Source organism: Pipistrellus kuhlii, unplaced genomic scaffold, assembly GCF_014108245.1.
Source record: "Pipistrellus kuhlii isolate mPipKuh1 unplaced genomic scaffold, mPipKuh1.p scaffold_m20_p_8, whole genome shotgun sequence".
Classification (NCBI taxonomy): domain Eukaryota; kingdom Metazoa; phylum Chordata; class Mammalia; order Chiroptera; family Vespertilionidae; genus Pipistrellus; species Pipistrellus kuhlii.
In genome coordinates this window covers 42683495-42704673 of record NW_023425584.1, presented here as the reverse complement: position 1 = coordinate 42704673, position 21179 = coordinate 42683495, and the positions used below count along the sequence as shown (strand labels likewise).

The window sequence follows — 21179 nt, the reverse complement described above, 5'->3', positions numbered from 1 at the left end:
AGAAACATCAATGATGAGAGAGAACCACTGATCTGCTGCCTCCTGCATGTCCACTTCTGGGAATCGAGCCCATAACCTAGGCATATTGTCCTTGACAAGAATAGAAACTGAGAGGCCAACACTCTTATCCACTGAGCCAAACCAACGAGGGCAGTAAATAACATTTTTAATAGTGGTATAATGTTTCATTGGGTAGATGTACCAATATATTAAAAAAAACTAATATTACCCCTTAGTTTATGATATTTTTTACTAGTTTATAATACATTATAAATTTTGATATGTCATTGTGTTATATATTAAGTTTCTATGTTTTAAACTAAGTTGTTTTTTTAAGTTAATCTATTCTGCTTCATTATCCTTTCTATTGATATATCTGCCAATTATTACACATTTTTATAGTATTATTAGAAGTTTTTAAAAAAATATATTTGCATTGATTTCAGAGAGAAAGGGAGAGGGACAGAGGGATAGAAGCATCAATAATGAGAGAGAATCATTGATTGGATGCCTCTTGTTCGATACCCTCCAATGGGAATCCAATGCACAACCCCAGCATGTGCCTTGACCAGAAATTGAACCATGACCTTCTGGTTCATAGGTTGGCACTCATTCAACCACTAAGCCATGCTGGCCAGACTATTATTAGAACTTTCAATACTCTGTTTTTACTGGGGGAAAGGTGGCATTGATATTATTATTTTTCTCCAAATAAATCAGCATTGAGTATAATTTATGAAGGCTATTTCTACTTTTAGCTTTTCATGCATGGGGAAATAATCTGTATAATGCTTTGAAATATAAAGCTCATAGTTTTTAAGTTATTTTGGTTATATTATTTCAATATAATCTGTGATATATATATATATATATATATATATTCTACATGTATGACTAACTACCTTTTAGTCCAGAAATTTCTTTTGCATACTAGGGTTAGTTGTTAAGTTGGTTTCTTCATTATCTTTTTTTTCAGATTAAAAAAATAGTAGCCAATGAAAGTAACCTACAAGGTAGCTGCCAATAATATTAGTTTTAATATTTTACCATTTTGGCCTTTTTTTTAAAGCTCCTGAATTCTACTAATAGAGTACCTTTTATAATGATTTTTTATTTTCAAGAATATTTTTAACAAAATGCCCAAATATTAATAGAAATGTCAATGGAAACATGCAAAAAATATTTCTTTATGACCCTTATTACTCTTGAAACTGACCTATAAGGGATTAAAAATGAATAAATTTAGTTATTATAGTATGTATGCAACTAGTTGATTTATATTCCTGAGAAACAATCTTTTGACAAATAGGTTATAAACAGAGTAATACATACAGTTCCTAAGACATATATATTAGAAAGAATAATAACTTTTTTCTTGACATCCTTATTTTTGAACCAAATATCTGTTGAAAAATATTTGAATCATATTTTTACATGTTTTAGATGTGTCTATTCTTCTTAAGAAATGAGAAAGGCAATATTAGATTATTTCATTACTAGCCTTTGTTTTATTTTTTTAATTTTTATTGATTTCAGAAAGGAAGGGATAGGGAGAGAAGCATTAATGATGAGAGTATAATTAATTAGCTGCCTCCTGCATGCCCCCATCTGGGGATTGAGCCCATAACCCAGGTAGCCAGGGAATCAAACCATGATTTCCTATTTCCTAGGTGACACTCAACCACTGAACCACACCAGCTGGGCACTACCCTTTGTTTTCTCATGGTGGTTCCAATTCACTTGATATATTCTAAATTTATGTACAGAAATCAACATAAAACACTGTTGTGTTGCTCTCTCATTTAGCAGTCATTTAAGAAGCTCAATATTTTGACCAAGAGTGAGAGCCAGATGCTTAGTATATTTAGAAGTGAGTCTTTCTTGCCCCACTACCCTTCCTTGGTGACATTATTTCAGTCTGTGGCCCACTTCCATTAGCTGCTTCCTCTGAGGCCTGATCCTGTCCATGGTTCTGACACCCTGTTTGTTTGTATTGCTGACTCCCCATTGATGGCTGCCCACCGGTTATGTCATGCTGTGTTCCTGTTTTATGGGAAATGTTCATGAATGGCTGCTGTGTTTGATATTAAATCTGAGATGAACTTCAGGAGGTTTCAAGTTTTTTATTAAAAATGATTTTGGCTAGGGGCTCTGTTATCCTGTTCATAAATCAGGTGTTTTTAGAGATTTAATAATTTACAATTCATATGAGCATTTGGTGGAATAACATTTCTTTTCTCTGTTAAAGCTGTTTCTTAACTGTGCTTGTTTTTTAATTTTTTTTTCCTCCTCACTGCTTCCATTTATTTTTTTAAGTATTCTTTGGGGAGGTTTGTACAGATTTATCTCACAGCTGTGTAAATAATATAGGAGGAAGAGTCAAAATGATAGCTTGGTTTGATTGAAATCATTTAAATATAGTCAAGTTTTGCATGTCTTCCCATCACTACTGGAAATAAGCTTTTATTTTAATTGTGTGTGTGTTTTTAAATCCCAAGTTATATCTTCTTAAGTAGTTATCTCTCTGTTTTAACAAACCATTTCTTTTAGGACCATTTTTTTGTCTTAGAAATAAGAGGTTGGTAAAACAAACAAGCAAAAATATCAAAGGCCAACGAGGCCAACAACCCTTTCCCTATATGGTTACAAGCTACATAAAAAGCAGAGTTATCCTTGAGGGTTAAAAACCCTTTAAAAAGTGTCCTGGCAAACCCTTTAAAAAGTGTTTGCACTAGAGATTTAGAGCAAATACCTTGAAGGCACTTTATAATGCTCAGTGAATGGCTTTACTTTCTTTGTAGACTTTGGTGAGTATGGATACATAAATAAAGTTATTTGAAAAGACAGGAGTTAGAAGATGTTTTGTTTGTTTGTTTCTCATTAAAAAGAGTAGTGGGTGGATATTATGGGGTAGGGAGTGTAATTAGGAAAAGAAGGGATGATTTCCCAGAGAGGGAGACTCTGATTTGGGACTAGCTGGCAAGACTGAGGCAACCATGTGAGGACCCAGAGGTGATGGGAGAACTGTGTTCCAGGAAGAGGGGCCTGTGTATCTTATCTGTTTGAATTTCAGATTTCATGAGAGAATACATTTTTTGTTGTTGTTGTGGTTGATATCTTTATCTCTTTACTTATAACAATGGCTAGCATAAAGAATGTATTTGATAAACATTGGTTTAATGAGTAAACTCTATATAAAGGATTTTGATAGAATGCACATGACAGCATCCTTAGTAATATTACTGCAAATGCCCTCCTGAAATTCAGATGGACTTAAAAAATCTGTTTGCCATTAAGTTTTGATGAATCTACCCGTATAAAATACAGCAACTTATAAAGACAGTCCACGAGTGTCTGTGCTAATAGGTTCCACGTATGTTGCCTTTTGGAGGCCTGACCTGATCTTCAGACCGCATTTTAGATTCTAGAAGAGTGAACAGACCACTTATCCTTTACATGATATGTGGTAATGATCGATTCTTCTTCCAGCCAGGCTGACACTTTGAAGTTGTAGTGATGGGAGGTGATTTAATGCGCTGGTGTTCCTGGTTGAGGATAGAATCATAATCTTCAGAACACAGGAGAGGAGATTATAGAGTTGGCGTCCTATTCTCACCTCTGATTGACAGAACAAGGCAAAGGCAGAAATTTCCTTAGGATGCTCTGATAGATGAGCAAGTGCTCAATTGACTTTTCAAAGTATTCTGTTAAACAATGTTCATGGATTTGCTTTATTTGCTAAAGGGAATGGATCATGAAATTTTAACTGAAGTGGACTTTAGATTTCATTATTTCAACACCTTTTTCAACTGATGAGAAAGTAAAGGCTCAGAGAGGTCCAGTGATCTCCCGTGTCCCTGCCAGTGACTAGGACATGACTAGGCCCAGCCTTCAGATTGCGGTCCAGAGAGTTGTTCATAATTCTCTGAAATCAAGATAAAGCAAATGTCAAAGGTGAAACTTCAGAGAAAAGATGTTGCGAAAAGATACATTTACACTTGAGGTAGTATATATAATTTTGTTTTTTGTTGTAAGGTTTAATTGGGTAATGAGACTAAGAGAAAATGTGGACGAGAAAGGAAATTAAGTGGAGGGTATATCTAAGGGCCACCTCTGCTTCCCCAGGACAAATAGTCCCCTGGCCATTGCATATTGTGTGTGACTTGAACAAATTATCCCTGGAGAGAGGTTTGCCTATGAATCTTTGTAGTCTAAGAAAAGTCATAATAAATATAAAATGAAGGCACAAAAGCTTATTTTTCAAAAGATTTAACTTTTGAGCTGAAAGATAAAAGATCACAACATTTCCATTTCTGCTGGGAATATGAATCTTTGTAAATGGACAGCCTGAGGAGAGGAGAGGGAGGGCTTGCAGGAGGATCTGCCATTCCGTAGGCCTTTGTGACCTTTTCAGGGAGCTGTCAACTGTTCCAATCACAAGTCTTCATCATCTCATTTTTTGACGATGACATATTATCTCTTTAAACTGGCAGGGTGCTTAACCCATCAACTCTATTTCTTCTCATCTTCACTTTTCTTTACTGCTCCATTCAGCCACTGTGTCATGTTCTCTGTGGCCCTGCCATGTGGATTTACCTCTTTGACTAAAGCCAGGCCATAGCTATTGGCTCTCCTATCCCTTCATAGTTTTCCCACTAAGGATTTCCCCCTCAGTTACCCTGAGTATAACAGGAATTTGTTAGCATTGAAAAATTATTTCAACTTCATAGGGTCAAATACAAAGATACATACATATAATACAATACATACATACATACATAATCATTCACATTTAGGCACTTTATGAAACCAATTCACATGATTTTAATACTCAAGGAAGCCATCATTGGGTCCAAAAACATTATCTAAAGACACAATTTGACTTGCAGAATCTAGAGCAGTCATTTTAAAACTATTTGAAAGCATTGGTTTATTTCAGTTGTCTGGCAGAATATCCTATATAATAAAGATGAAATGTGCAAATTGACCCTCACTCTGTCATGCCCTAACAAGATGGTTGCGCCCACAGCTGCAGTGGGATTCCTATAACGAGCCATAATGAGCCACCAGCAAGGACCTGAGTCTGTGTGGTGCCAGGCCGGGGAAGGGTGCCTCAGACCATGCCACCCACCTGGTGGGGTTTGATAGGGAACCTCAGGCTGTGCCTCCTGCCCAGCAGAACTTGATGGGACTTCAGGCCATGCCTTCCACCGTAGCGGCAGGCCAGAAAACCTCAGGCCATGCCCCCTGGTTCAGCACGGCTTGACAGGGGGCCTCAGGCCGTGCCCCCTGCCTGGAGGGACTTGATGGGGGAACCTCAGACCGTACCCCCTGCCCAGGTGGTGGGCCAGAGGACCTGAGGCTGTGCCCCCTGCCCGGTGGGGCTTAACGGGGGACCTGAGGCTGCACTGTCCTCCTAGTGGGGCTTGATGGAAGGTGGAGCTGGCCGGGTTTGCATCTCGCCCAATGGGGGTGGGGCCTTCCAGGTCTGGGTCTCACACAATTTCCAGGTATACACAGGTGAGCAGGGACTTGACTCTGGGTCCCAAGATGTGCCCCAGATTCTGACAGGAGGATTTTCATATACATTTTACTAATTTTCTTTCATCTCTGACACTTCTATTATAGAGAAAGGGCAAAAGCAATATTAAAATATTTCCTCTAATGGATTCTTTTTAATGTGCATGAATTTTATGCACTGGGCCACTAGTTAATACATTAAACAAGTAAAGAGGACTGATCTGGTTGAGTTGAGCGCAAACAGAGTAGTCTATAATCCTATTAATTGTCCTTTTAAAAAAAATCTCACCCAAGGACATGCTTAGAGAGAGGAAGTGAGAGAGAGGGAAACATCAATGCAAGAGAGAAACATCTATCCATTGCCTTCTGGACATGCCCCAACCAGAGATCAAATCTACAACCCAAGTATGTATGTGCCCTGATGGGGAATCAAACTGGCAATCTTTTGGAGCACAAGATGATGCTCAACCAACTGAGCCACTCTGGTTGGGCCAATTGTCCATTTTCTATTTTGGTTCCCAGTGCACCCAATTGGAAAGCCAAATATCCACTTGACCACCAGATATCAAATTGAAATGATTAATGATGATTAGACTCATCATTGTTGGTCAGGAGTATTGAATCAATTCTTGGTGGTAGAAGCCGTGTCTCATTTGTTATGGCTGACTGTTACTATGTTTACCTGTTCCATTTCCTATTGTGTGCTGATCAGAAAAAAATGTGACTAGACCTGATTTATAATATGTGTATACAGAAGTGTTATTAGTTCCTTCTAAGATACGTGTTAATGGCATGAGGGAATTTTGACTCTAATTCTCATAATTCTCATATGCCAAAGAGAGTATATTTACTTTAAGTGGTCTTGTTTTTAGTATTTTCATTATCTTATTATGTATCCTTGGACAAAATAAGGGGCAATTGTACTTTGATCTTTGCTGCATTGGTGGTAGTTCTCAGGCATGCTGGAGAGTTTATGTTTCAAAATAATGGGCTCTATCTTTGCTCTGTTTCTGAGAAGTTTGAATAATAAATTTTTCACTACCCTAGCTTTTTTTGGATGCAAATATTTTTATTTGATTTTGTCATTTGGGACATTATTTGAAGAGTTTTATATCACATACTGGCTTATTATAAAATAATATAGTATAGGTCCCATTTTAAGTTTTACATAAACCAATTAATTGAGATTTACAGAAAGTCTTGATATAATGTAGCCCATCATTGTTAGGGTAATACCAGCTGCTGTAACAAACAAACCACACATTTTCAATGGCTTTAAATAACCAAAAGTTTAATTTTTAACTTAAGTAACAGTCGTCTACTGTTGGTGTCCCTGGCAACTGACTGGTAGGATTTCTTCCACAGGTTGTGCCTGTGACCCAGATTTCTTCCAGAATGTGGCTTTGCTACTCTTTTTAAAAATATATACCTATTTATTTATTTTTTACAGAGAGGAAGAGAGAGGGATAGTTAGAAACATCGATGAGAGAGAAACATTGATCAGCTGCCTCTTGCACACCCCCTACTGGGGATGTGCCCCCAACCAAGGTACATGCCCTTGACTGTAATTGAACCCGGTCTGCAGGCCGACGCTCTATCCACTGAGCCAAATTGGTTTCGGCTGCTTTGCTACTCTTTAGTTGTCAGCGAAATGGGGTGACAAGGCAACTCACTTCTTAACCACCTCACCTCAGCCTTAAATTGCCACATTAATTGACACACAAGAATGAGTCACATTCCCACCTAGAAAAAGCAAGAGTCTGGGAGATGTGGTCCATCTGCTATTTCTCAGGAATAACTTCTACTTTGGAAAGAGCAACACAAAATTGTAGTGGGTAGTTAATGGTTGCAGCCATACACCTGAGTCTCAAGAACTCCATTATAAAAAAGTGGTTCCCTGAGATGTTGCATTACATTGGTGTACTTTAGGCCAAATCCTGAGGAAAATAATGAAAAGTAAAGAGGTACATTTTAAAAACAATATAACAAAAATAAGCCTCAGACGTTAGTGTGAAACTTAACTTGTTATTAAAATATTCTGTCTCAGTTATTTAATTGCTAACATTTTATTGGAAACCATCTACTTATATTTTGATGTTTACCCATAAATATGGACAACTGTAGTATATCTGGAAGATATAAATCTTTGGAATATGAGAAAAATGAGATGCAGACAATGCAAATTTTTACTTGTATGAAATGCAAGCAAATGAAAATTTACTCTCAAGCTACATTAAGGCATTGATTTATTCTAATAGTAAGGTTAAAAACTAAAGTATTTTAAGGGATAAAAATGCTTGTAGTAATCCTTCTGACTGCTCATTACCCTGTTTCTGAATTGTAAGCTTTAGTTCATTTTTCCATGTGTTTTTGCTGCACGTTTCTCCCTCTTTTATGTGTCCACGTTCATTTTTCTAGGAGCCTCCTTCAGGCCTGCAGTCTCTTAATCTGTGTCTGTTCATTTCTTACATCTCCCTACAGGTCTCTCTGTCTTCTCTTTTTGTTTATGGAGTTCTCCATCTGTGGACAATGGAAAATGGTGAGATTTAGATGAGACATTAGTGGTACTGAAATGCAAAATGTCTCAGTGAAAACATCCATAGCCTTCATGTTACTGTAAGAAGCAGAGGGCAGGTGTTTAATGCTTGAAACCAGTGGGATCATTGTGTACCTATATGTGACAATCTGCTTCTCACATCACTGTGTTCAGCTCTGGCCCAGAAATTGTCATTAAGTTAGAACATGAACCATGGATTTTTAAGGATGTCCACAAATAGGTTTATTGAATGTATCCTTCCTCTCGCACTACATTTTTTTTTCTTCCAGTACAATCCATGCCATCTTTCCAATGACTTGCTGTGTTTCCCACAAATGCATTTCTTTAAAAATGTTATTAACAGCGCAATCCTCACTCATGGTGGAAAACAAACATATAGTAATTGCACTAAATGACAATGAGGCAAAATCACCGAAAACTCATAAAGGGATTTGTATGAGCCCAGTCATCTGTAATCTAATTGTTTCAAGTTTGGAAAGCTACCAATCCCTGCTAAAAAAAATATCAAATATCACATAGCCAAACAGGACAGCTCCATTTCTAGGGGTTTCTGGAGAGTTTGGAATGAGCAAGAGTAAGGGAAAGTATGTAAAAATGTATGGAAGAAAAATCATATGAATGAAAAATATAGATAAATTTTATTTGATATATACTTTATCTTTTTGTAACATATGACAGAATTTTGAGGCGTGAGATAAAATTAATTGCAGTGGTAATATAAAATCAACAGTAATTCTGCAAAAAAAATTATAAGTAAAAAAAATAAATGCTCAAGTAATTTATGGGTCATATCTAAAGGAAAGCTTTCAAGGTCTCTTTTGGGTCATTATAAAGAAAATATGAAATAAGTATGATTCTAAAATGAATACTTGTAATCAAAAGATAGTTAATGTAATTTTTAAATACTTTATGTTGAGATGAATCACAGTTATGTTTCAATTATTTAAATGTTTAAATGTTTCAATTATTTAAACAAATACTCTCTAGTTTACTAACCAAATTAAAAAATACCCTGTAAAACACTGTTTTCCTTCCTTCCTTTCTTTCTTTCTTTCTTTCTTTCTTTTTTTTTTTTTTTCTTTCTTTTCTCCCCCCCCCCCCCCCCATATCTCACATATTAAAAAGTTTGGCATTTTCTTGTCTTTATGAATCCCTCCTTTGATTCCTCCCTCCTTTTTCCTGCTTACAAATACATGTGTTAAAATATTAATGATTTTAAATAGAAAATTTGAAGCATCAACAACTTGTCTTTAAAGATTTCAGAATATTCAAAAACCCTAGAGTAGGTTTTAACAGAATTGTCACCATGCCCTGCCCCATGGCTCAAAGACAATTTTAGATGCCCCAGGCTCCATGACTTCTATGATTCCCATTGTGTGTGTCAAACATGGGGGATTATATGGAATTTATTTTGGTTCATGCAAATCTCAAAAGATTTTGTTCAGGTTATAAAGCAATTATAAAGTAGTATCCTAAGTTCAAGTAATTATGGAATTACTCATATGGTGTGCACATCAGATAGCCCTGTAACCTTTAATGTGCTCATCTCTCTGGAGAACCACACTATGTTTACTCATTCTGCTTCCATAGCAAGTCTTTCTAGCCAATATGAAGCCCTGGGAACAATGGTTATTTCTGGATCTATTATAGTTGTAAAGCATATGAAAAATGCAACCCATGCTGTATGTTTATTTATGATGACTCTTAGCTATGTAGAAAAAATATTTTTGGCTTAAAATATGTCACATTGTAACAATCAATATCAATTTATGTCACTTATATAAAATATCTGTTTGTCAACATGAAAGGGTCCTAGGGACCTTGTACATAGAGTTAAAGTAAAGTAGGTACAATGCAGCCATGATATGATAAGATATATCATAGATGTGGAACTTCGAGCTAGAAGAGGTAGGTTTAAGTTCCAGCCCTTCCATTGACTGTTTTTATTACTTTGACCATGTACTTAATCCCTCTTAGCCTTGGCTCGCTTGTTTGAAAATAGGAGTATTACCTCCTATTTCGATGGTTTGTTGTGAATTTTGTTTATTAATTGTTCAGACTCTATCTCATTCCACACAGAAAAAAAAGAAAGAAAAAGAGAAAAAAAAAGAAATGACTTGTAGATTTGAAGATCAAATATATTTGCTAGTGCTTTATGGATTATACAAATATAAACTATGAGCTATTACTACTGGGACCATTTGGATTCTTAGAATGAAAGTGCTTCAAGGCAGCTGTTCCAGACTTTCATGTAATCATTTCAAATTAAACAAGTATTTACCCATAGATATTTATTGACACAGACTTGTTATTGGTACCAATTCAAAATAAAACTATTAGAAGGGTATTTCAAGACCTTTTGATTGAAGACTATTTGCAACTAATATGAAAAGTACCATATTCTCACATACTTAATGCCTGTTACTTAAAAAGACTATATATGATGACAAAAAGGTCTTAGTGATTAAATGATTCTTAATACATTTCTATTTTGTTAATCATAACAGACACTCACAAATATTTGAGAAAGAGTAGACCTCATAAGTGTGAGTCATTTTTATTCTGTGTCAAGACAATGGTTTTGTTGCCCTTGGCATTAGCGGCTGCCTCAGAGTCACACAGAGACTGTGAAACATCAGTGGCCTAGCAGTTCCTGCAACTCCTTTTATTATCATGTACCATTTGCTTTAATCTTTGGTTACTAGCCATGCCTATCTGCCCTCTGCATCTAAAGCCTTTCAAAAGATGCTCTGGCATGGCCTAGTAGCTTTTATCAGCTCACCCAGCAGCTCTTAAGCTTTGACGCTTGAAACCCAGGAGTTAACCACCGGTGCCGAGCCCTTCTGAACAAATCAACTGATTTCCTCCCAACTGATTGCTGTTTCTCTCAAGGCGGCCATGATCCCCTCTCCTCCTTCCCTTTGTCCAAGTGAAATAGGACTTCAGGGCAGAAGAGAGTGGCTATTTTGCCACAACCTTCCAATTCCTGGGGCTTGATGTTACCTGGAGAGGAATTACTAGGTGTGTGAGGAATTGCAGCAAGGTGATGCCATCGCTCTCATCATATACTTTAGACTCCTTTGATTCCTCCTCCCCCTGATATCTATCTAGTCTATTTAGCTGATAGTAAACTTGTTAATCTAGTTAATTTTACCTGACAGGAATGCTTACTACTTTTCCTTCATGTCTACAAAATTAATTCAGTTAGCCTCTGTTGTCTTTTTGATTTTAAAAAGAAAACCTACTACCTACACAGTGAAACTATACCTTATAGTTCATGTTACATAAGAAAACTGTAGAAATTGTGGAATAAGTATTTTCCCCTCATTTATGGTAGCTGCATTCCCAGTGACTGCATGAGAAACACAGCCTTGAAAAGAGCTCTCCAGTAAACATTATATTCAGCAATTATGATTTCCCTGAAAATCAATAGTCAGTGTTTGAGGACCCATACACAGGAGATGGTGCGTACACATTAGTGGTTAAAGTGCTTTGACTTCAAGGTAGGCGAGACCTTGCGGCTGAACTCTGCATTTCCACTTACCAGCTGTGTATCCTTGAACAGTTATTTAAATTCTCTAAGACTCCATTTCCTCATATATAAAACGGTGATGATGTTTCCAACCTGCAGGATTTTCCAAGGATAAAATGAGGCAAACATGTAATGTGCCTAATAAAATGTCAGGCACATAGCAGACACCACATAAATGGCAGCAGCTGCTGGTGGTGTTTTTTGTTGTTGACAAGCTGATGGGGAAGAAAACTAACCTGGAAGGTTAGGTGTTTTTTGTTTTGTTTTGTTTTATTTGGTTGGCTGGTTGTTTTAGGATCCCTTCTGTTAAGATCAATTGAGAAAACTTTCATCAGAAGCACCATGATCTCCAGGCAGGAAACAGAGGGGGAAGCTGGCATTCTGGCTTCCATGCTGGGAGCCCACAGCCCAAATGTGAGACTTACTTCTCTTTACTGGTTTGTAGCATCATGTGATGAGACAGGACTCCCTGTCCTGGGCAGGTTAGGTCACTTCACTTTTTATTACCAGAACCTTTTCATTGCTTGACCATTTCTTAATTTCATTTCATTTCTTAATATTATTCTTGCAAGGAATACAAAGTCTCTCTTCCCTTCTCTCTGTTTCTCTCCTCCATGGCAAGAACTTAGCATCCCCCTTGGGCACATTAGAAAGCTGAAAGGATTCAAGTTTATAATAATACAGTGAGTGACTGAAAGGTTGTCTATAGACCTCCATGTTCCTCTTCATTTCCCTTTGCATTTCCATGTAACCTTTCCTTCAAAGAAACAGAACTCATCTTTAATTGGCCTGGTGCCATTCACTCTTTTGTATCTAATTGGCCTGCTGATTTCCGTTGCTTAAACTGAGCATTTATCAATCACGACTGGCAGTGCATGTTACGGTGTTCCGAGGAAATTCCACAGGACCCTCCCCACACTGGGGAAAGGAAGCATCTGCTCCTTTCCTAACAGGATGCCAGGATTTAGAGGTCAATGTGTTTCTCCATCAAGGCTTAAGACGTTGGGGATCAGGGGAGTGTCAGGCTCTAAGCAGCATAATGAATGGCAGAGGCGGACTGGCTAGGTTTGCCTGTTCTCTACAGCACTCTTTAACATAATGAGCTGGGACTTAGTGTGCTAAAAGCCGCCTGGCTTGGTGAGTGAGACAGGCTGTGCCTCCCCCGCCATCCCCCCTTTTTACTCCCCTGGTTCTGAACTGTATTTTCATCTTGGAGAACATTATTTATATTGAGGTCTTCATTAGTGACACAAGCAGGGTTAAGGCTCCATGAGAGCTGATAAACTCCACGGCCAAAACACACACACACACACACACACACACACACACACACACACCAAAAAAAAAACAAAAACAAAAAAAAAACAACAGAACACCCCATCAGCCTTTATGCAGAGAGCTGAAGGTTTAAGTTGCTTGAACGGGAAAGAGTCTGAAGAGGTGATTATGTGAAGCAAGTAATGTGTATCGGTAACATGGAATCAAATTATTGGGGTCAGTAACTTCCTGGCTTTCCAAGTGCATTAAATGAAGACATAACCTTGCATCTGCGCTGGGTATTTCTCGAAGCTGTGTCATGTCAGCACGGTCTGGCCCTCTGTGCTTCCCAGCACGTCACCTCTAATTTCATGGGATTATCTTCGCTGTTGCTTTAATAGACATTCATGATCTTAAGCTTCCTTTGAACTTGCAGCAGGGCCATGCAAAGTCATTATTGTGAGCGCTTCTGTGCTTTTTGTGTCCCATTAGAAATTATTACTCCTATCATTTAGAAAGGTAGCTATATCCTGCTCTCAGTCTTACAAAAATATTTTGGAAGTATTATTTGCTGGTAAAGGAAGTTCCTGAAGGAGAAAATCCCACGAATGTGAAAGACCATTTCAGGGAGCTAGTCTCAGAAAGGTGCAAAGGCAGTCAATTAGTGTTTGAAAGGTGTAACAGACAATGGTTCTCAAAGTGTGGTCCCCTGGCCAGCAGTATCAGAACTACCCAGGAATTTGTGAGAAATGCAAAACCTACGGAATCAGACATTCTGGAGCGGAGCAATCTGTGTTTTCACAAGCCTTCCAGGGATGCATGCTCAAGTTAAAGAAACACTGCCTTAGCATTCATGGAGTACAGGAATGGGGTAGAGCAGGAGACAAGACTACAGAAATCTCTGCATCTGCCCCATGGACCTTATTACATTACAAAGGAATGTGTGGTACCTCACTCCAGTGAAATGTTTATGCATACCCAACGGAGCCTATAATTATCATACATACCATTTAATTGTTTGTTGAAATTAGCCTATCGTTCTTGATTTTAGAGGAAAAAGAAAGAAAGAAAGAAAGGTAACTAATAAGCGATTCCTTTGTGCATTTCAGAAACATCCCCCTCGCCATAGGTATATCCATGGCCATCGTCACCATCGGCTATGTGCTAACGAATGTGGCCTACTTTACGACCATTAGTGCTGAAGAGCTCTTGCTTTCAAATGCAGTGGCAGTGGTAAGTCCAAGTTGGGGAAATGCCAATTTGAATTTAGGTTAATGAGTTGATGCAATTTTATACTAGTTCCTTCCAGCAGAAAAGGGTTTTGAAATTCAGTAATCTTTTCTTGACCTGAATGATAATGAGCATCTTAAAAAAATTAGAACACACCTTAGCATATTCCATTTAACTGATACAACTAAAATCCTATATGATTTCTCTGTAGTGTTAATATCATGTAAGACATTTCTACATATATACATGCTTGAAAACACATTTCCACATATACATAGCCTTCTAACATGTCTTTAAGGACAAGTAGTCAGAATTTAAAAGAATGCAGTTTTGGGAATGCAAATTGCAATTATTCTGTACTCTTTCCCAATTGTAAACATTTTCAAACATTTTTCCCAAAGTACCACTTTAAGAATTTCAAACTTGACTGTATATATTTGTTTTTTCTCTTATATCCTTTTGAATACTAGTCATGGGATATTATTAATTTGGGGGAATAATGAGTTATTCAAAGTTACACAGATATCATTTCTGTAGCACTTCTCAGAATATAAAATGCTAATGTGCATTTTTAATTCCCTAAGAAGTGGATACTCATAATTTTACATTTTCCAAAATTTATGAGACTTCAGGACTGTCTTTGCTCCAAAAGGTCATGTTATGGGACTGTTATTCTGTGACACCGATTTTTATTTTGTATAAAACCATAGCTAGTAAGAGAACCTTCATTCATGACCTCATAACAATGGAGAGGGAAGAGGGGGAATAATTTCCAATCATTAGCTGTCAGTTCCTTTAAAAATAGTCATATTACCTCATATCAGCAACATCCATGGGAACAAATGACCTCATTTCACATGCACCTAGGTATGTGTTCTCTATATTTAAAAAAGGCTTCAGCCAATGCAGTTCTAGCAGACACCCAAATGCACAAAGCTTACTGCTGCCCGGCCACTTATCTCATCTCATTGGACAGAAGGCAGCACTTATTCCTCGAATGTAATGTGGCCCATTAATTACACAGCACCAGCTGCATCAAGGACAAGTAAAAAATCCCACTTTCTTTTTTTTTTCAATACAGCCTTTATGTCATAGCATAAAAGGAAATTTCAGAAATTTTGTTTATCTGTTGTCTTTCCTGTGGCTTTATTTCCTTGGCCTTGTATTTGTAGTCTAGCCTTTTCATAGGAAACAGAAGGAATCACCCGATAATTGATTTGATGAACACAGATTCAGCTGGTGTGATTATTCTGGGCAAAAGATTTTCAGAACATCTCATAGATAGGATACCAGTGACTAAGGCATCAGTTATTTGATTTATTTATTATTATTTTTTTTGCCATGCTTTTACATGATGACAGTGGGATTGGTATATGAGACTAGTGTCCATCATTCTTCTCAGTATGCATTTGTGCTTCACTATCAAAACGTGGCTTTCTGGGCAAAGAGAAGGTATTGTGCAAAAGGATTTCTGTCTCCTAAAGCAGAAATTTTTCTGAAGAAGCTTTTTCCACTTACCAGAATGATAGAAGATTTTGGCCAGTTTATAAAGATTCGGTAAATGGATTGTTGCCCTTTGAAAGTAAAGAATAGGTGCTTGTTTAGACCTTAGCCCACATTTTTGCAACAAGCAATGCCATGGCACCTAATTTTGATTATTGTCTACGGAGTTAGTCTGACCCTGACCAAAGAGGATTATAAAACATACACATTATCACTAGGCTAATAGAAAGTCATAAAGTGAGTCTGGCATACATTGTTTCATTTTATGCCACTTTCTGGCAAAGCACTAGTTTCTGATATTCTTTCTTTCACTAGACCTTTGCTGAGCGGCTCCTGGGAAATTTCTCATTAGCAGTTCCCATCTTCGTTGCCCTCACCTGCTTTGGCTCCATGAATGGGGGTGTATTTGCCGTCTCCAGGTGAGTGAGTTCAAGCATTTTCAGAAATGTATTTCTGCTTTTGAGATTGGATGTGTGATAAGGATTACTTTAAAAAGAAACAGTGCCTCCTAACCTGTTGTTTTTAAAGGGACCTGCAGGATTGAAGTCTTTGTCCAAGTAGCAACAGCATGTCTCCTTCTGACCAGTAGAGGGCACTGCGTCTCTACACATAGCCGAGTCTGTAGCTGGGCTTGTGGCATTTTTTTAATGGTCTGTCTACAGAGTCCAACAGCAGCATTTTATTTCTGGTGATAAAATCTGTTGTTTCTCTAAAGGTGACAAGAAAAAAAGTAATGTAAGAGGCACCAGAAACCACCACTTCACCCTATCTCTATCCCTATTGCTTTCTTGGATGTAAAAGTACCTTTTGTTTTAATATAAGATTAAAACCCAATCAGATAAATATGAATGTTAGATGTGTTGTCACCCTTAAAAATGAAATAACCAGTTGTTTACCAGAAAAGTGAGATTATTCAGAAAGAGCAGAGGAATCGCAATTCAGAACAAGCAAGCTGTGGCAAAACCACAGGCGAGTCCCGAGAACAAAGGGGAGGGGCTTGCTTTTGCAGAGGAAGGGAAGTGGAGTTGGGAGTGGAATTTTGATTGAAAGGCCATTGGAAGAGGGTGGGATTTCAGGGTTGCTGTGGCTTCCCTCCAGCTGCGTTATTGCTGGGCCAGGAGATAATGTCTTTTTTCCTATGGGGGTAGTGAAGAAGGCTTCTTCCTGTTGATCACCTTTTCAAGCCCTCCCAACTCTATTTTAAATGAGATTTCCTTTATTCACATTCACAGTGTGTGTGCACATGTGCATGCAGAGAGTGTGTGTGTGTGTGTGTTTTGTTTTGGTTGGATAGATAGCACACCTACAGTACTGGGAACCTAGAACTAAATTCATTTTCAGCTGTTTGTATGTAGGGAGAGCCACGCTGAATCAGGTGTGTTGCTATTGTTCCCTCTCAAAGAAGAATACAATAGTCGTCAGATTTTATAAAATTCTAAGACAGACTTCTCATGATGGTCTCCACCTTATCTGAAAAGTGAAATCTAAGTAAATCATCTAAGAAATGTCCAAACCACTTGGGGTGAAAAAGATGCAAGTTTTCTCTCAGGGTTCTGGGATATTTCCCCTCTGCAACGATCAATGGTATAGTCAACTCCGCCCCCTGTTTTTCTCCCATCAGGTTATTCTATGTGGCGTCTCGAGAGGGTCACCTTCCAGAAATCCTGTCCATGATTCATGTCCGCAAGCACACTCCTCTGCCAGCTGTGATTGTTTTGGTAATGCACATTAACAAGCATCTCTCGATATAACCTCTAATAACAGGTTAGCAAAGAGGATTTCACACCAGACAGCAGCGTGCTTTCCCCTCTCATTCATTGAGAAAAGGGCTCTATGTATATCCTGGCAGCCTGTGGAAGGCAGGATGTTTTCCGCTGCTTCTCTTGACCCAGTATTTTGATGCTACGGGGCAATGGCCACATCACTTTTTTTTTTTTTTCCACCTTTGTAGAAAGTAGTGAGGTGTAAGGGAAATTAGTTTGGCTCCTACCATTGACAAAGGACCTGGTAGAAAAAGATGCAGAGGAATAAATCCCAATTCTAAGTACAGAGAGTGGAGCCAAAAACTACAGTCCTAAATGACCCAGATGTTGCACAGGCTCCTTATAATGAAATGCACACAAAATAATAGAAAATGCAACGATGAAATTCTAGACAGGGCAGTAATTCTGGGATTAAAAGTGAGACACTTGAGAGCCACCCTACAGGGAAGAAATAAAAGCACCAAAACTTAAATTTCAGTCGTAGGATTCTTTACGCCCAGAACGGTACCCGTGAAACATGGGATACAAAAGATTGTGTAAGGTGTCACAGTCCTCAAACACCCACTGGCAATGTTATGGTCCCTTTATGCTTACCATTTTGTAGCATTTTTCTCAAATGCAATCTGCTGCCAGAATTCATGGAACATTTTTTTTTTCTCCTCCATGCATTTAATTTATTTCAAAATGTTTCCTTGAAATTTCTTTGTAAAGTACACAGGTCCCTTTGTGAGGAATGCGGAAGGCAGCGGTCACTTGTGGAAACGGAATGTATTATTCCGTGAAGAGGGCTTCGTTTTAAGCCTCTGCTATCAGTCATGCTGTCCTTGGCGCGCCACGGAAAGGGCTCGTTGTGCTGGTCTCTGAGCCGCCTTCCTTTGTGCGGTCCTGAGGGTCACCCGTGGCAAGCACACAGGGAGAGGGAGTGTGGAGGAAGGAGAGGTCAACATTTTGTATTCAGGGCCTGGCGGAGGCCCTGAGGAGTGGCCCGTGTTTCGTGTTTGCGTGGCCATGAGCGACGCAGACCCCACTGCAGAGCTTTCTGCAGACTTTCCAAGAGGGGACACTTGTGATGCCCATTATTCATTATTTATTAGTCATCCGTGGGTCCTTACATTTCCAGTCTCTGACTGTAACTTTGAAAACATACTCTCTTCTGTCCAATGTAAAAGCAACTAAACACCAAACATCGTATACAATCCCTTCTTAGTAACTGGTAGTGATGATGACCCTCTCATTCTGTTACTGGTATAGAAAGGAGTTTTAAGAGCAGACTATAGAAGGGAGATTAGGTTCTAATCAACTTGGTAGTTTATCAGTATAAGTAATCATTTGGAAGGGCTAATAATGATGTCTAGGTATGTGATGCTTTGAGATCACCTGTGTTCCCTTTAACTCACCGAGTGGTTTTTGTCCTCCTCCCCCCAGTATCCTCTGACGATGGTGATGCTGTTCTCTGGAGACCTCTACAGTCTTTTGAATTTCCTCAGTTTTGCCAGGTGGCTTTTTATTGGGCTCGCAGTTGCTGGGCTGATTTATCTTCGATACAAACGCCCAGATATGCATCGTCCTTTCAAGGTAACCTCAGCAATCTTGATGGGTTTACATAAATCTTTCTCCTAATACCTAGTCCTCCCTCTGTCGTAGCTTGATGATGGGAAGCGTGGGTGGGCGTGGGGAGAGGGGGGAGGCAGTCCTCCGCCATCAGGTGTTTAACTCTTGCCAGTAGTGCCTTCAGATTGGACTGATTTTCCCTGAGAAATAGTTCATCACATTGTTTTATGTGCTGTACTGAGCTCTTTAAGAAGAGGTGGTGTTAATAGAGGATGCTTGTTATGCTGATTTTTCATGACGTGTCCAATGACCTGATACATGCAAAGCGTGGGATACTCTGATTTATCTTTACGCTGAACATTTGTGGACAGCCAGACTGAGAAAGAGTGATGTCGATACGCATGGAATGGTGTCACTTTTTAAACTCTAAAGTGGATGCTGCTGTACAAAATAGGCATTCTCAGTATTTTTAAAGGTTATGACGTATTACATTGCTCTTTTTCTACATTATACACCCCAGAAGGAATAAAAATATAAGATATAGAGGGAAAGCAAAGGTGTATGAACTTACCACTTAATCGGAAAGCACAGTTACCATAACTAAGCATTCCTTTGGGGAGGGTTGAAGAATACCCTTCTCGCCCGTCTCCTTCAGCCTCCAATGCTCATTGATTTGGCCTCACTGTTCATTTGCTTTGAAGAAATAACAGACCAGGTTGTCAGTTACGTTGTCAGAATTTGTTTCTAATTATATTCATTGCCTAATCCAGGCAACATCTTCATTAGCGGCCCAATAGGAGCTGGCCTGTTTTGTTTCTGTCCTCTCTTACTGTGAATCTCCAACAGAAAATCAATTTTCCCTGAAAGGATTTAAGATGTCACTAGCAGCCCATGGTCTTAGCTCCACATTAAAGTGGACTCTAATCATAATTATCAAAGAGCTCATCTTTTAATACCCAAAACAGAAATTATAGTAGTACTTACCTAGTAAAATAAATAAAGACTTCTATAGTGAAACACACTTTTTTATCCTTAGAGTTATTTTTTTATCCAAAACATTTTTTTAATTAATGGAATATCTATAATAATAAAAGTGTAATAGGCTAATTATACTGGACAACCAAACGACCTTCCAGATGTCCTTCCAGACGACCTTCCGGACTAAGCCAGGGCTGCAAGGACCGAGCCCCTTGTAAGAATTTCGTGCATCGGGCCTTTAGTATTTAATATATTTTCAGTGTCCTTTAAAGAGACTTCACTACTGCCTGGCTAGCATGGCTCAGTTGTTGAGCATTGACCTATGAACCAGGAGGTCATGGTTCTGTTCCTAGTCAGAGCCCATGCTTGGTGGCGTGCTCAATCCCCAGTAGAGCCATGCAGGAGGCAACCAATCAATGATTCTCTCTCATCATTGATGTTTCTATCTAACTCTCCTTCTCCCTTCCTCTCTGAAATCAATAAAAATATACGTTAAAAAAAAATAAAGATACTTTGCTACTAAGGTAAAGTAGGAAGGTTCCTATCACCTGGTCATGCATGTCACCCAATGTCATGACTGTTGGGCTCACCTTGAACCACTGTCCATCCCTTGCACTGTGTTAGAAGTGATTTTTTTTTTCTGTGCTGTGTTCCAGGTGCCGCTGTTTATCCCGGCTTTGTTTTCCTTCACGTGCTTCTTCATGGTCGCCCTCTCCCTTTATTCAGACCCCTTTAGTACGGGGATTGGCTTCATCCTCACAATGACTGGAGTCCCCGCATACTATCTCTTTATTATCTGGGACAAGAAGCCCAAGTGGTTCAGAAGACTGTCAGGTAAGTCTCTGAACCTTTTTACAGACCGTGTTGTAGAAAACTCATCTATGTGGACACCCATGACACACATTTCTTAAAGTTCAAATTTATAAGTGGGACAGCTGCTAGTTCAAATGCATCATTGAATTTAAATTAGAACCGGAAGAAAGAAAAATGGAAGGATATTTAGGATGTAGCTGCTGACTGCTTTCAGAGCAGTATTCAGTTGGGATGCTTAGTCACTTCTTAGGACAACAACTTTCATAGGAAGAATTTTAACAGCATTCCTGAAAATAATCGCATTGCTCTTCTGAATTCTTTCCTAACCTGATTCTTTTTATTCTGGGTAGAGTGCAAGTTAGTGATTCTATATCATAACAGACTCCTTGATGAGTGATATGAGACTTGGTAGGGAGTTAGGCAGAGACCTACAAAGATCTTAAACATCATGATTACTACTCCACCCTATTTAATA

At 38.5% G+C, this 21179-nt stretch overlaps 1 protein-coding gene across 13 annotated transcripts in view; it reads left to right on the top strand.

Moving 5' to 3' along the window:
• SLC7A11 (solute carrier family 7 member 11) overlaps window positions 1-21179 on the top strand; it is a 156701-nt gene that overhangs the window by 41566 nt on the left and 93956 nt on the right. For 6 of the 13 annotated variants that reach the window (XR_004985541.2, XM_045576780.1, XM_036423513.2 and 3 more), the window contains exons 7-11: window positions 13976-14099; window positions 15915-16018; window positions 17221-17317; window positions 18788-18937; window positions 20548-20725. Coding sequence is in view for 8 of the 13 variants with exons in the window: in XM_045576780.1 (XP_045432736.1) it covers window positions 13976-14099; window positions 15915-16018; window positions 17221-17317; window positions 18788-18937; window positions 20548-20725 (653 nt within the window). In the remaining 5 variants the exon portion in view is untranslated. The remainder of the gene's footprint in view (window positions 1-13975; window positions 14100-15914; window positions 16019-17220; window positions 17318-18787; window positions 18938-20547; window positions 20726-21179) is intronic. The other 7 variants (XR_006740716.1, XR_004985544.2, XR_004985542.2 and 4 more) reach the window with 4 other exon arrangements.